We start from the raw sequence: 16,361 nt of genomic DNA, 5'->3' as shown, positions 1-16,361 counted from the left end.
AAAAAACCTTCAAGTTTTGAACTTAAAACTTGTCTTCTCATGTTGTAAATACAAGTCTGGCAACCAATAGAAATACAAAAGCAAAAATATATTAATGATAATATATGTATCAAAATACAGGTTATTAGAAAAGAGGCTCTAAAGCAATGGTTTAATACCTTTGAAATAACACGGTAGACAAGAATGTGAAGGATTACCTGAGTTGGTGATTTTTTTTCTTGCAGGTTTGGTCGAACGCTTCTAAAACCTTTTGCTGCAAGAGAGGAATATGTAGCATCTCCATTCAGTGTCTCCTGATTTCGATCATTGTAAGATCTCCAAGCTTTTATTAAGGGAAAACAAATTGGATACAAAAATATCTACATTCACTTTTAACATTTTTTTAATAAAATTTATTTTTATTTCCAAAATTGAAGTTTTCTTTTTAGAAATTTAATTTAATATGCATAACTGTATATGCAATTTAAGTTTACTATGAGGTCAACACTGTGGCTATGGATATGTTAAAAGAAAAAAAGACACAACAAATGTAATGGTGATTCAGAATAGCTTTTCTGTACCTGAGTCTGGTGACTGAGAATCACGTCCTAAAAGAAAAAGAAACGTTGAAATTAATACCGGTAAAAGAAATTAACAATCCAGTAAAAATCATTGGGCAAAGAACCACATGCATTTTGTTTTGCAAACATTATCTCTGTTCTAAACTCTGAGTACTTCAAAGCTACTATTTTTTTAAATTTTACATTGCATTTATTTTTACTTCAATTACAATATCACTCATTAAATAGAATATATAATTAACATTTACATATCAAACACTGATTTTTCCCCTCATTTATATTGCAAACATGTAATTTTATCTTATTATTGCCCAAGCTGGACATGAGTTTCTAAATATCAAATTAAAGGGTCAAAAGGTATCTGCTTTATAAACAATGAATGCTTCTCCAAGCATTAAATCAAACTACAGATGCTTAACTTTCCATGCCTAGTGTTACTGACCATATTTAATTCCTGTGTTAGAGATCAATTTTTTGTAGTTTGCCTCTTTTTTTAACTTCAAGAAAATGTAAATGTATCTGCCATATTATAAATTTTCAAACAATTCTCTAGACTTGGAATTTTCTCCTTATTGCCATTTAAAAGTCATTTTATATTCAAATATGAAAGAACTATTACAATATGTTACATTATTTTGCAGTAAGCTGTGGAAAATTAATTTCAGTACATTATAATAAATTGATTTTGATAATGCAGTGGGAAAGGGGTTCAATGAGATATTTACTATCAGTTTTATTAGAATTACACATTCAAGAATCTTCTATAACTTATGCACATTTGAGGTAATAAATTTGTATTGCTTGGTTCTACTATACCACAAGGTCAACTTCACCTAGAATATTCGCAAAGCCTTCTCTTTGGAAAGGACTTCGGGGGTCATTCAGCCCAACCTTCTGATGAAAATGAGTTGATGAATGCAAGACTTTGATTTTTAGGTAAAATGTTTGGTATACATTCTTTCTAAATCAAAGGAAGAAACATAAATGTGATTCAGCACAGACTACATTAGAATGACTCCAGCTCAGGTGAGTTAGAGAAGACTAAGAAATCTTCAATCTTTATAATTGCTAATGGATTTTATCTCCAATGAATTCAAAATCAGAGTAATAAAATGGGTACCATAAGTAAAAATAACTTTGAAGAGTTGTGTGTGAAATGTTTCCTAGACTCTGCTTCCAGGACTTGATGGAAGCAGAAATGACTGAAATCGTCAATTGCTTAAGTGATGATGAGGACTCCATAAAGAAAACAAACATCACTTGACAATACAGAGCACTCATTAGAGTTCTGCTTTGGGGCACTCAAGGAGAGAGATTTAATAACCATCTGGTTGCCACATACTCTTTGTGAACAAGGAACAAGTTTGAGGACTTGGGGGAATGGCAACGAAAAGGGAAGCAGCATTAATAATAATTATTATTATTTACATTATAATTATTTGCTTGAGAATAGGGAGTCTTACTCTTAGTTTGATAAAACTGAGTTCATAAAGAAGGATGTGTGGGTATGTGCTGGAGATGGAGGTGAGAGGAGCCAGATGCTTGGAGGTGAGAGACAGAAGGACACTTGAAATAAACTTCCTGTAATTGATAGTTTGTACAGGGCCAGTTCTGTTTCTTCTTACTGGTGACCACATTGGAGATTATGGAACCATTCAGTGGGATAAATATTAAGTGCAAGAATCAGAAGATAGTCACTTTAGGCTCAACAAGGGGCTTCCCACTCCTCCTCTACTGGGGCCAGGGATTTCCAAATGATGCTGATGTCTCCTGAAAATCTCTGCTTAACATAGTAAATATAAGTGTGTAGAAATTACAAGAAAGGAGAAAGTACAAAAATGACCATGGATTAAAACTTCAGGATGAACCCATATTTTAATGAAGCTTTTTATGTTAATGATTAAAGTCTACTTTTAAATAGGTCTTTTAAGGATATTCAAGTGTACAACATTTCAGTTTCTTTAAAATAAATCCAATAATAGATATTTAAAAAACTCCCAGTCCTGGTTTGCTATTTTACTATAGTGCTTTGGATGCACTGAAAGATGAAAACCTTACATGGATACTGTTCACCACAGCCTTGCTTTTATTTCATCCCTGCCAGGAAAGCTTAAGAAAGGGGGGGATCCATGTGGTTTGGAGCAGGTAACAAAAAGTATGAAAGCATCCTGGATCCATGTCAACTAAAGAGAATATAAGTAAAAAAAAAAAAGTTTAACACGTAAATGACACAGCAAATGCATAGGGAAAATGGTTTTGCCCAATATCTTGAACATTATTCATGATCATTCACTTGTGAAAGAACAGAGCTGGAATGCTAGCCATCAGAGCCCTTAATTTCTAGTATTCTTTGGTAGATGGTCATTGCTTCTCTGAAAATTTAAGAATGAATAAATGGGATAGATTTGTTGTTCTCTGGCAGTCTTGTGTGTGACTATAAGTAGGGTCTTTGAGAATTAACAACTCTACTCGCTCTTCACTAGTCCAATGAGCACTCTCTGAGTCCAGGCAGAAGGTGGTGGACACATGTTAGACAAGCTGTCAAGGCATTTTTGGCTTTGTGTTGGGATTGGACTGGATGCCCTCAGAGGTCCTTTCCAACTTTATGATTCCAACATTGTGATTTTTATGTTGCTGTGTTTGTGGTACCTGTTACATCATAATCTCTATCCTTAGGTTTTATGTAAATTGCTTTTAGCTGATGTGCTATATTAGACATATAAACTGTACTTCTCTTGAAAATCATGATGATTTTAATTCTTATAGCTCCTCTCTTTAGAGGGCTCAAATGTTTTGTAAGAATTAATTTAACCATATTGGTTAAATTCACGTCAACTAATTGAATGCCTACTGTGTTTCTAAGTACTGCGATAAGACTTCATTTATTTTCTTCATTTACTTTCATTTAATTCTGACAAACCCTTGTGAGTTTGGGAAATGATTAAATTCTGAGAAGTAGGAAAATGATAGACAAATCTTTTTTAAAAATTTTTTTTGAGAAAGGAAATGAGAGGTACTAACAGATGAATTTTCCTAAGGGTATAAAACACACAGGTGGTGCTGGCAGGACCCTCTCTCTTGACACAGTGGTCTGGTCACCAGAGCACACCACCCTTGTCAATGCTACTTTAGACAGCCAAGTGTTTTTGGTAAAATAAAATATACTTCGAAAAGGCTTGTTGTATCTCTACAGTCACTGTTGTGGTTCTAGCTGAGGTTGAAAACATCACTGTGTGCTATCACTTGTCTAGTGGGACTTTACTTCTGTAAAAGGAAAAGAGAAGGACTCGTTTAGGTGACAGCTGATGACTAGCAGCTCATATTGACTTTCTGATCTCAGAGGGGAGAGAAGGAGGCTTAGAACCTTTTGAGAAGGTAGTCTCTTACTTAAAGGCTGTTCTATTTTAACAATATCTAATGCAATAAATATTTATTAATCCTCTTTTGATTCACAAAAAGACACTGTGTCAAATAAATTCTTATGAAGGCAACCATATAACGTGATTAGGCATAAAAAGAGGCTGCTGTCTTTCTTCAAAATGTAATTAAAAATTCTTTGAAAAAGGGATCATACCTATGTGTCTAATTAATACAAAAGAGATCTATTTTTAATGTGATAATTAAATCCAAAATTCAAAGGACTTTGTTCTCGAGAAACCTTACTCCTTGCGATATAGAATTTAAAATGGCCCAGAGTCACTACATAATCTTATTGCTAAAGATTATTTCACCTTCCTAAAGTATTAAATCTTTTCTATTATTTTGATTTTGAAGCATTAAATCTTTTCTATTAAGTTGAGTGATATGAAATTGCTGATGTTCAAGTCTTGACTCTCCAAAATGGCCATCTCTAGTTCAATCTAATATTAGTCCTTGACTGGTTACTTTCATAAATAATACCGTTTGGCATTGTTGAGTCAGTGTCACATTCACTAGCATGCACATCAATGGTCCACATCTGAGTAGCCTGTGCTAGAATTTTACTTGGTTGAAGTGTCAATGATATTCATGGTACAGGCATTCCAATTACATGATGGCCCTGGACTTCATTTTATTTAGTTTTTATTTCTTTCATTCTCACTTCCCTTGGGTATCCAATGTAAGCACATTGATAGTTTTTCTAACATTTTTCCTGCTCATACACACATGAGCAAAAATGTACAAATACATATATAGAGAGATTTTTTTTTTAACCAAACTGAGATCATACTACATACATTGCAATGCAACTTGCATTTTGTTTTAACTTCATATATTATGGAACCACCTGGCCCGGTATTTAAACTTGGGCATTGAAATCCACTTGTGGATTGGAGGTGGTGGACAGGAGTGGGAATCTACATGTGGAAGCTGGTTTTTTCCCTCAACAAAGCTGGGTAGTTTAGGATCACGTGGCTTTAAAGCCAAAGATATTCTGAGTATTTAATTAACTACTAAATGTACGTGTGTAAAAGACACTGATTTGCACAGTGAAAAAATTATTTAAACACTCTCCAGCCCTTTCCCACTCTGCTCTAAAACCCATAAATATTATAAACAAAAAATAAGGAACCTTCAACTAACAAACCAACAAGCAAACCAACCAACCAACCAGTCACCAAAAGGTATGGGTATATTTCAGGGTCGAGAGACACTGGGGTTGAAGTCATGACAGACATTTGTTGCAAAGAGATCCACCTCTGAGGAGGCTGAAATATCACACTCCCAATTGCTTTCTAGAGTATGTTTATACCCGTGGGTGCATGTTAGTCTTAATTGGACCTAGATGTTTAAAAATATGTATTAAAAGGGGCTTTGCTAATTGGATTAAAGGAAGGTTTAAGGTCTCTTTCAAAACTAATACTGTCATTCTGTTTGCAACCTTTGGTGAAGAAGCAAATTCATAGTCAGTTTCTTGCAAACCCCTCTTCCTGACCCACTGTGCCCCCACTGCCCAACAGTTTTTAGGTAAAAAATAACAAAAGCACCTATGAGTTATCTTAATTAAATATTACATTCCTTTAGTTCATGAGATACAAAAACTTAAATCGTTATTAACACTTGTAGTTACCCAACACATTTTTGGCAAGTGACTGCTGTTTTTAATTAGATTTTTGAAATGTTTTCTACAAGATATCAGTTTCCTTTGGCTTTTTTATTTTTAGAACATAAACAGTCAGAAGGGATAGGCGCTATTCTTGAGACAAGAAAAATAAGAACTTGTGCATTAGAAAGGTATTCATAGCTACTTTCATCAAACAACCAAGATAATTCTGGAGAAAGAAAAAGGTCAGATAAAACCATTCGAGTGTGACATTCTGTGAGTTAGTGATAGTGTACCTGCAGCCAATAGGTTTGGAGAACTTTGAACTCTCTTCACAGATGTTAATGTAACAGACATGGCAGCACGTTTGCGAGCACACCCACCGCTATCTGGAAGCAAAAAAATGATATAGCAGAGGCCACAGCAAAGGAGAAAGCACATGCATCATCATGCATTTTAAGTGAAATGTGCCAGACATCCATGAGAAAGACGAACAGACAGAATTAGTAACCATGGAATACATCTGCAAATTTCACACCCACCCCAAACTGAAAGAAACCAAACCAAACCAAACACCAGGGGTCTGTCTTAGAAATAGATGCCAATGCTCTAGTAAAAAATCAGATTTTATACTTCACATTTTACGGTTTTCTTTAATGAAAACACAAGTATAGAATTCAACTTTTTTATACCATTTAAATTCAACTGTTAAATTTATAAGCAATCTAACTAGGTTTTAGAGTTATGGCTAACCTATATTTCAGGATTAAGAGCTATGGTATAGTATACTTTTGTATCCATCAGTTAGGTTTTACTGTAGTCTAGCTATTACGATTCCTGAAGATAGCTTGAAGCATCTCTTGAAGTAGAAGTTATAAACTTATATAGACATGACAAATTTGACATGTAGGATTCATAAAGAAACATATAGCATTATGGAAATTCTATGTCTTCCCATAGTTATTAGTTAGGGAAACAAGTAGCCTAATGGAAATCAAAGATAATATTGATATGCACACTATTGAAATGACCAAGTTTAAAATAACTAGTTTTTATACTTTTGAACAACATGTATATGATGATCTATATATTTACACTTATGCAAATCACAACACGAAGCAAAATAAGTGAAAAATGCATGAGCTATTTTAATGTGATATGAGAAGTTTAGAGTAACAAGTCTACTAAAATTGGAAGGTTAATGTTCTATTTACGAACAGATTCCAATTCCATTCCCACATTCCTTTGTATATGGAATGTGCATAAATAGTTTTGCTCATTCCCCTGGAACCAAAACAACTTAAATTTAATCTTTTTTGAAAGTTATAACAAGAAAGAGAAATAATATAACCACTAATATGATAACATAATCATTATATATTGCCACATGCGATTTTTATTTTCTTTCTTTTTCTTTATTTCTTAAGGACAAAAATCGGCTGCGTTTATTGGACATGAGGGAATTTAAGTGTTTGGAAGTTTAATTTGAATTAAGTATTGGCAAAATACAAGCAGAATGGTTCTCATATCAAAATATAATTTCTTAAGTGTATGTTTGAAATATCAATTTCCTAATGCAGATGACAATTAAAACAAAAAAATGAAACAACATAAGAAAGTAAGTCAAATAAAGCAAAGAGTATAAACCAAAGACCAAACATACAAAGATATGAATGGTAGAAACATACAATAAAGATATCCTCAAGAGAGGTACCAATAGGATTTTAGCAAACTCTTCAAACTGAAAATAGCTCCAAAGGATGAGTGTTTCTGATAAAATGGTGGTAATGTTATTGGCTATGCCCTATATAGCAGCTGTCAGTGATTTAAAAGGGTTGTGTAGTCCAGGGTGTTGAAAGTGTTAACTGATGGCTCTCTAAGAGATTTTATTTTCTACTTCTTTTAATTCTGCACATGTGAAAACAAGCAGAGAGATGAAAAGGGAAAATTTCAGAATGAGGCGATGTAGAGTCACTGCTTAAACTGATGGTTCCCAAACTATGTGCTGAGGTGCCCCAGGCCACCCTAGTGGATTCACAAGGTTTTTGGGGCAAAGTTTACATTTTTGAGGCAACCACAGTGATATCTACCAGACATTGCATGAAGTACTAGCCTGAGGTAGTTCCCAGTTTCAACATAATAGATGGTACTATCTTCCTTTAAAGGATGTCATATTCTTGAAAAGTTGGGTTTTTGGTGATTGCTGTAATGAAAAGCCAGCACCTTGTGAAATAATTTTCAACCAGTAAATGAGACTGGTGATGTACAATTTACTCCTGAGGTCTGAGAAGTTTTGCAGTGCCCAATAAGCACCCACATCCCATTAGTAAGTAACTGTGGTTATAAAGAATGAAATAAAATGATTATTTAAAAAATTTAAGTGTGTTATTTTTTCAAATTGCTTCTGAGTTGATGGAACATAAATACTTATTAAGTTGTTTGCACCTAACTACTTAATAAATAGAACTGTGTGGTGTTTCTTTCGGCTCGAGACCATGGTGAAAAATTACTGAGATATCCTATGTCTCTGTAAACCAAGAAAGTGTGAGAACCTCTGGGTCAAATAATTTATGTATTCTAAGTAACTCTAAGACCTAGATAAAATGAAGGGATAATCCATCTTCATTAAAATTTAATAAAAAGCTTAATTTGAAAAGTTGAGGCATTTGTATAATTGCTGGAACAGAGAACCTATTATATTGTGTTTCTACTTATTTATGTGTTGATACTTTCTGCTATTTCTTGAAGATATTTTTAAGATCTCAAAATGATGATGCTATCTTGCATACTTTAGGCCATCCTAAAGAATCCTAATGCTGTTCTCACCTTCACATTCAATGTAATTGAGTAAATCACATTCAAGGAATTATTCTGTGTATTTCTTTCCTATCTTCCATAGCTATGATTTGCCTTAGAAGAGAATGGGTCACAAATTATTTTGTCATGTTTGTATTCTAGGTATTTTAGTGTGAAAAATGAATCACATTTCCCTGGGCTTATTTGTTACATATTTGACTAAAAACGAAGAGCTGATTTAAATTAATCTTTTTTTAACATTAGTGACTTTGACATTTAAATAGTAATGTATACCTTTAATTATTGATCAGTAGATAATGAAGACCAATTTTATTTATTAGGTACTTAAGAACTAATTTCCATTTCATTTTGTAGATGTAGGACAATGCTTTCTTCACCTTCCTACAGCAATATTTGTATATATTTTAAAAAATGGTATGTTTTATAGCAACATTATAGTATTACTTTGGAATTTTAAACAAAGGGTTCCAGTCACTTCTAATCAATTTTTGTATGTGTAAGTTTGAATATCATATTTTACATGTATATATATATGTGTAAATTCACCCATATAAACAAAATAACTATGCAAATTAGAATTCTACATAGAGCCAAGCTCACTTTTTTTAAGTGAGAAGAAGGTTATATTCATGCTTTTATAGCAATAACTTGTCTCAGGAACCCCAGAGACCTAAAAAAATTTACAAATTTCTATTTGCCTACACTGCCATTAAGGACTTAATTCTATGACTAAAGGATTAATTATTGAATGCATTTTTCATGAATATGGTATATTTAGTATAATCTCTGATATCTCTGTCATAACAGGGTTATAATAAATAGGAAAATCAGCACTCCACAAAATGAAGGATATTGGGAAGTTATGTTCAACCTAGGTTGAGAAGATGCCTCAGAGCAATTAGTCAATATAACTTCCTCATGTGGACATCTTGCTGGAGTGAGTGCAGTTTCACGACATGACTTAATCATACTTTGGCGGTGGCCTCTCTATTCCATTTGCTTTCTTCAATGTCCTCTGCCTAATAATACTTCTTCTTTCATTTCCCATGTCTAATTCTCACATCTCCAATTGTCCAAATGCCTTTACTTGGTTCATTTCCAGGGTTATAATTTCTCTTGATTTCTAAGCCTTTCTTGTATATTTTGGTTGCCTCCAATATCCTCGTCTTGCCTGTTGCTCTACATGTCTACGAGTTGACTGCATTCTTAGGGCCAGCTGACCTGGAGTTTTCTGAGGTCAATTAGAGTAGGCTTCTGCTAAGGAGCAGCCAAAGAACCACTGAGAGCAGCTCATGTCTCTACTTGATCTAGGGGTCTTACCAGTGGTTGCCAAGCCTCCCTCCAGGCACTTTGATAATAAGAGACAGCAAAAAGGCAACCAGCTTTATGTGAGAAAATATCTTGGACGATCCTTCCTCTTTTGCCATAGGGTGACTGGCTAAAATGACTTTCTGGTTGTGGACAGGAAACAGTATTTTTTAAACACAAAATTTCAGTGGGAAAGTTGTTTTCTAGAATGACTTAAAATTGAATATAAAGATTTAAGGGGGAAAAAGGTAAAAAAAATTACAAGCTAAAATATTTCCACTACAGAAAAAATTCATATGTACACAGCATGTAGGACAAACACTTTTACAATTAATCTGTACACAATACAGAGTTCAGAGTCAACAATGATAAGGTATTGGAGATATTGTTCTCACATCTAAAAATATAATGCTTACGACTTTATGTGTATTGTGTCCATGGATTAATTAAGCTGATTTTGTATGAAGCTCTGGCACTGTGTCTGCTGACTTTGTCAACACAAAGTATTTATAGAATGCGGAACTTTAAATATTTTCTACTAGAGCAACTTGCTTCTGAATTTACCCTATTTTAAGTAAGACATTTCAAATGTATGCATCAAATGACATGTAACCTCTTCCTAGGGTTTATAGGAGTTAATTTCAAGATATGATTACAGCAAAAGGAAGTAAAAGTAGAGAGCAAAACAGAAAATTCTACTTTTGATGGCTGTAAAATTGGAGCAAAACAACAAAGAAATCAAGTAATGAATTTAGACTATCTAATCAGAAACTCAGTATCACATTTAGGATCAGCAGAGTGCTAAACTAATGATTTAGGGCCACGATGATTTTTAGAGAGCTAGGCTGAAGCGTTTAAAACTAACAGAGACAGCATACCTGTATTCATTTTGACCTTGGAGGGTTTGTTATTAAAGTCTTCAGTTTTCCTGTAGAAAAAAAATGATGTATTAATTTGTTCACTAGCATGTGGAAGAGAATATCATGAAAGTGTGTTTTCGTTTTTGCTTTGTCTTTGGTGTACCTGTGAGTTAATATCACATTGTCTTTAGTCTCATTTAAATCAAGAAATCTTGATAAAGTGGGCAGAATTTATAATTCTGTTCAAGTGAAATTTCAATTATCATGGGTCCTATGATGAAACATAAACTTATGTTTTTGTTTAATGGATGAAAATAGAGGAGTTTTCATTGTTAAAAATTAAATTTCTTTCACAAACATTTACACTAACAGTTCTTGTTCTCTAAACCTGAAAGGATCATTAGTTGTTAAGTATCCACTTCCAGAATTTTAAAAGGTAACCTAGTACTGTGAAATTATTACTTTACATTATTCAATTTATCTTATTTGAGATCATTACGTTACATTATTCAATTTACATTACGTTATTCAATTTATTACTGAATCAACTTATTTCTGGGGAATATTTAATGTGTATTTTGAGCAAGTAGTCGAGGAAGATGAGATTCACCTATTTTATTGTTAAGATGAAGGAAATAAATGCTTACTACGAAGACACCTACTTCTCTTTCAGTATCAGATACCGTGCTTTTTCCCGATGAAGGATTTGATGTGACAATTGAGATTAATTCATTAGAAATGGATGGTGGATGGTGCTTTTCATAGAAAAAATTTTTTACTATCATGTATTATTTTATGACATGTGCGATGACTTGGTTCTTTCCCTGGCATATTCTCTTAGCCCATTTGTAGAGTTTCATATTTCTCCATACCCTAAGACCAAAGAGGAAGGACACGCTCCCACAAGAAGCAAACCTTCTAAGAGTGAGAGCTCTCTGGAAGAGACGTTCTACCCTAGCCAGTTGGCCTTTGCTCCTGGTAGGGCCTGTTGTTAGATGAACTTGAACTTCACCAATACAACAAAGTTAGTTCCCACGTCCATGAGTACTCTAACATCTCATCATTTTAAAAATTTTATTTATACTTTATGGACCAGTAGGGATAGGCTTGAAATGAAATCGTCTGTCATGATCTGTCAAGAAAGACTTTTGATAAATACATTTTTTTTCAGTCTGTTAAAAGAACACCAAATTATCTTCCTGGCTTTCTTGTCTTTATCTGCCAGGGCTCCTGCCTTCTCCTCCTTTCTGACCATTTCTCCTGCCCTCAAGTGTTCTGCTCTAGTCATCATCCACCATTTTCTTTCAATATGGCCATTGAAGTTCACTTCCTAGAGAAACGCTGGTTTTATTCATTACCACTGTGAAACTCTAATAATGAAATCGAAATGTGAACACCAGCTAAATATAATACCCATCTTCTCTCCCAGGATGGGGGAGAAATAGTGAAATAAAATAGCATGAAAAAAATACACTTAAATGATATGAGATATAATTATGAACCAAGAGGAGAAAGATTTTTTTTTTGATGCCTAGATTGAATTATTAACACTTTGGTACTCAGTAAGTACTAAAGCCATGAACATACAGAATGAATAAAATCACAGTACTGATATTCATTCCAATTTATCTTGTAGAGCTATAAACTGAAAACAATACAGATGATAGCCTTGTTATGTAGTGTTTTTGGAACACTTGATTGTGTTCAGTGTCATATTCTGGTCTATGTGCCCTGGAACAATACTGCAGTGTAGGAGAATCAGGGCAGGAATAATGCTTCCAGCTGCCATGTCCTACCGAGTTACCATGATGTTACGTTGGCTTTTACAGTAAAATTTCACAGGCCAATGACTTTGAAAAGTGATGGAGGGAAACTTTATGACGATGAATCTTATGTCATATTTTTTAGTGTGTACAATTAAAGAGGCACACTTCTATATATATATAATGTCTTTAGAATACACAGAAAAATATGACGCATTGCAAAGAAACTCTACTGAAGGGATGCCAATGAAGCCAGGGAAGAAGGCAGTGGTCTGTTCAGGAGCCTTGAGAAAGCTCCATCAAATGTATTTATTTTAATCTCTCAGTAGCAAAACTCCTAATAAGTTATCCTTAAATGGACAAAATAAATGGAAAAGCAAAGCCTCAGGGGATGTCTGTGACCAAGAAGCAAATGCTAAAAGAAGAAGGAATAAACAGTCTCCAGAAAATGAGGACTCTAAGGACATTTCCCAAATTCTCCTTTATCACTGCTTTTCAGAACACTCAGTATTCAAAACTGTTTTAAATTTTAAAACTGAATGACAAAGATAGTGACGGGCTGGAACAATACGGCTTGATTAAGAAAACGTCAAACAGAAGGAAGGTTAATTGTCAGAACACAAAACTTGCCAATATAAAATAACGGTGTTTTTATACCAAGTTAGAGAACTTATTATCAGCATTTGCTGTTTGAATTCAAATGCAATTTACAAAATATCTGACACCCAGAAAGTAAAATAGGATTAACAGGAACAAAGAAAGGCGCCACAAATCCTTGAGCTTTTCATCTTTAAAGTGATGTATCCTGTTACTTATAATTATAATTTGTGAGGTTTTTAAACTTCACATTGTTTTAGATGTCAAAATGTGAAATGACTAACTTCCTAATCAGGCAAGACATTTTTCGAGTTGTTAAAAGAAGAGCCACAGTGATTGAGTTCTCCAGAAGAACCTGAAACCAAAAGGCTTCTTGGGTGACTAATAAAAATGCATGATTCTATTTCCATTATTTGTACTAAAGCCATTAACGAATCCACAACTGAGAACTCTCTTTAGACAATTTAAACCAAAGCGAATCTAATCTCTCTTGTTCTGTCCTGAAAGTGTCTTTGATTGTGCTTATATAACAAGCACAGATTATTGTGGAAAACATCAAATTCCTAAAGTGTTTCCACGCTACCAGAAGAGACAGTATTTCAAGTATTCTCTTAAATCGGAATTGAACCAGGGCCAAGAGTATGAAAATTGACCATAAAATAAAGACTACCTTGAACCTCAGTAGATAATCCACAGAGCAAAGAACTGTCTGTGCATTAGAGTGCCAAAATGATTTTCAACAGGTGGTGTGGAGCTGTATTTACTTAAGTTCAGTTCTTGCCAAAGTTTTATATAAAAAGCAACTTGATATGTGTCCTAATTTGTGCATAGCAATGGATTTGTTTTTCTTATGGGGCAGAGTAGTCTTCTTTCCCAATATGCATATGGCAATAGATTGTGTTGGGTTCCATGCACGGGCAACAATGTCACTTTGTATCTATGGTCTTTCAATTCTGGTTGAATTTCTTTCAGTTATCAGACACATCACTTTTTTATGGGTCAGAGCAGCCTTTATCCCCCAAATGCATATGACAATAGATTGGGCAATTTAACTTTTGAATGAAAGTTCTAAGAAGATGTTTGATTATTTTTTCATAGGCACCGACATGACTTTGTGTCACAATCTTGTAATCTTGTACATAATCTTGTAATTCTGTTGGAATTCTTTTATCAAGCCTCCCATCCTGAAGAGGAATGGAGGCAAAATCCTTTCCTCAATTTTGGCCAAGAATTCTCTGTGAGTCATTTTAATTTTGTAGACTTGAATATAAGTACCAAAGCCATCTATAAAATTATAGGACAAAATTTTAACTCAGTTACTATGAGGAGCTGCCCAAAAGATTTTCCATGGAATAATTTTAATCCAGTCAATTGCTAGGGTTATTTTGAAATTAATCTAGTCACAGCTCATATATTGTTCAGAAGAAAGGACACCCAGACAGTCTAAGTGACAGTCTTGAGCGATGTTAGATTTGTTTAGATATATTTTAAACACAAGAACAAAAATATGATGCATATCAAGGTTATGAATCAGATTTTAACCTGAATTTACTTTAAAATGGGATTAAATGTACCACGCTTTCTGGATAAACTACCCTGAGTGGTCAATGCATTTCTCTCTCTCTCTGTCTCTCAGCCTGCCTCTGTCTGTGTCTCTCTCTGTCTCTCTCTCTCCGTCCCTCTCTGACTGTGGTAGGATTAGAAGTATTCATAAAATCCAAATGATATCACTTTTCAATTAAAGTCAAATGACTTAATTTAGGTTGTTGACGTTTATCTTTATCTTTTCTATTGTATCAGTATGCTGCTTTGAAATTTTTACGGGAAATACCCCAAGTAGTTTATTTTGTCCTTTACAGTCCCCGAGTTTAGAAACATAAGAATCCACCTCAACCCCTCTTCTGAATGGTTTCTCCGAATATGACGCCAACTCAGAGACTCCTTTGCCTCTGAGTGGGTACAGATCATCACAGCCAATAGTGAGGGCATGGTTGACCATGCTCAGCCTCCACACAAGGACTCTTAAATTCTTCCCAACATTCCTGACCTAATGGTGCCTGAAGATGGGTCCCTAGTATTCGGGAGCCAAATTGCTCACAGCATTTATACATGAATGCTGGGTCAGAACACAGTCAACATCATTTCTAGGAATAAGGAGAAATTGTTTCCATGAAAAGTGAGGAACAAAAGAACATGAGGCCACTGATTATTTTCATAAGAATATACAAAGCGTTCTCTTAAATTATACCAAATTGCCTGATACCTGCAAAGTTTTCCTGAATAAGAGTACCAAATATTTTTCAAGAAAACTAGCAATTTTCCTTTTGAGACTTTACAGTGCAAGCCACTCAAAATTCTTACTGATTTTTCCTAAAGACTATACTGCTTAGAAGTCATTCACCAGGTAGATAATTCTCTTTCTGATGCTATTGCAAAGCTTCAGAATCTGTGAATTGCTCTCTTATTTAACTATAAAAGAATGCTGGTTTCCTTTCACGTTAAATGGTCATGTGATTTAATATTGCTCTGGTAGCCTCCTTTCATAGCATCTTTTACTTTTATATTGTAATACTTAATGATGATTATAGGATACATCTAAGTTCTTACAAATGCATCTTGTTCCCTAAGATAAAGCCATTTGTTCAGTTCAATAGTACAGTACTAGAAAAATTCCAATCACTTCTATCATGTAAATCAAAAGCCAAATATAGTCCTAATGAAAATAAACCAGATCCCTAATGGGGGTCTGGCGAGCCAGGGACATTATCAAAGAGACATGTGAAGAATGAATGAGTCTAGGAACATACGTTACAGGTGAACTGAATAGTGTTGGAAGGATGAGTCTTGGAGTCAGGCAGCCCAGCCATCTAAGCAATTTATACCAATGACATTATCATCTTCTTCAGCAATAGAAACAGCAGCAGGATCAGACCTGTCTCCTTCCCCCACTGCAGCAAACCATCCCCAAACCCACCAGCTGGCATCATCCCCATTCACCTACATTTCAAACATTTTGAGGCGGACTTCTACCGCTGATTGAGTCTTGATAAAATAATCTAGACTTTCCTGCAAATACACGTGGGACATTATTTTATAGCTTTAGAGTGAAGGGAGCCACCATGGTTTATTGGGTTGATTTGTATGTATTTTCCCATCTCACAATTATCTCACTCCCAACTTAGCAACACGTTGGAATTGAAAAGGAATTCTGCTTTCCAGGCAGCTTTTCTTTCCTCTTTAAATGGATCCTTCTTTTAGCTGAGATTTTTCCCCCCACTTTGCAGTGAACGAGAGGAGACAGACTTAAATAGTTGAATCAAACACTTGCCTCTTACCCCAGCTAAGTCACTGCTACTGAACTCAAGGGAAAGTGACACTTAAAGGTGTTGACAATTAGCCTTTTTTTTTTTTTGCCAAGGAAGATTCGCTCTGA

General features: G+C 34.4%; 1 protein-coding gene across 48 annotated transcripts in view; it reads right to left on the bottom strand.

Moving 5' to 3' along the window:
• Nucleotides 1–16,361, bottom strand: part of SORBS2 (sorbin and SH3 domain containing 2) — a 332,703-nt gene that overhangs the window by 88,920 nt on the left and 227,422 nt on the right. For 18 of the 48 annotated variants that reach the window (XM_070253148.1, XM_070253152.1, XM_070253122.1 and 15 more), the window contains 4 exons: nucleotides 10,587–10,636; nucleotides 5,880–5,972; nucleotides 561–587; nucleotides 198–322 (listed from right to left, as the gene is read on the bottom strand). In XM_070253148.1, the coding sequence (XP_070109249.1) occupies nucleotides 198–322; nucleotides 561–587; nucleotides 5,880–5,972; nucleotides 10,587–10,596 (255 nt within the window). In that variant the 5' untranslated portion in view covers nucleotides 10,597–10,636. Of the gene's footprint in view, nucleotides 1–197; nucleotides 323–560; nucleotides 588–5,879; nucleotides 5,973–10,586; nucleotides 10,637–16,361 lie in introns of those variants that run through there. The other 30 variants (XM_070253159.1, XM_070253128.1, XM_070253137.1 and 27 more) reach the window with 5 other exon arrangements.

Source organism: Equus caballus, chromosome 27 (assembly GCF_041296265.1).
Source record: "Equus caballus isolate H_3958 breed thoroughbred chromosome 27, TB-T2T, whole genome shotgun sequence".
NCBI lineage: Eukaryota > Metazoa > Chordata > Mammalia > Perissodactyla > Equidae > Equus > Equus caballus.
The sequence above is the reverse complement of the archived record's forward strand: the minus strand, read 5'-3'. Positions and strand labels throughout refer to the sequence as shown.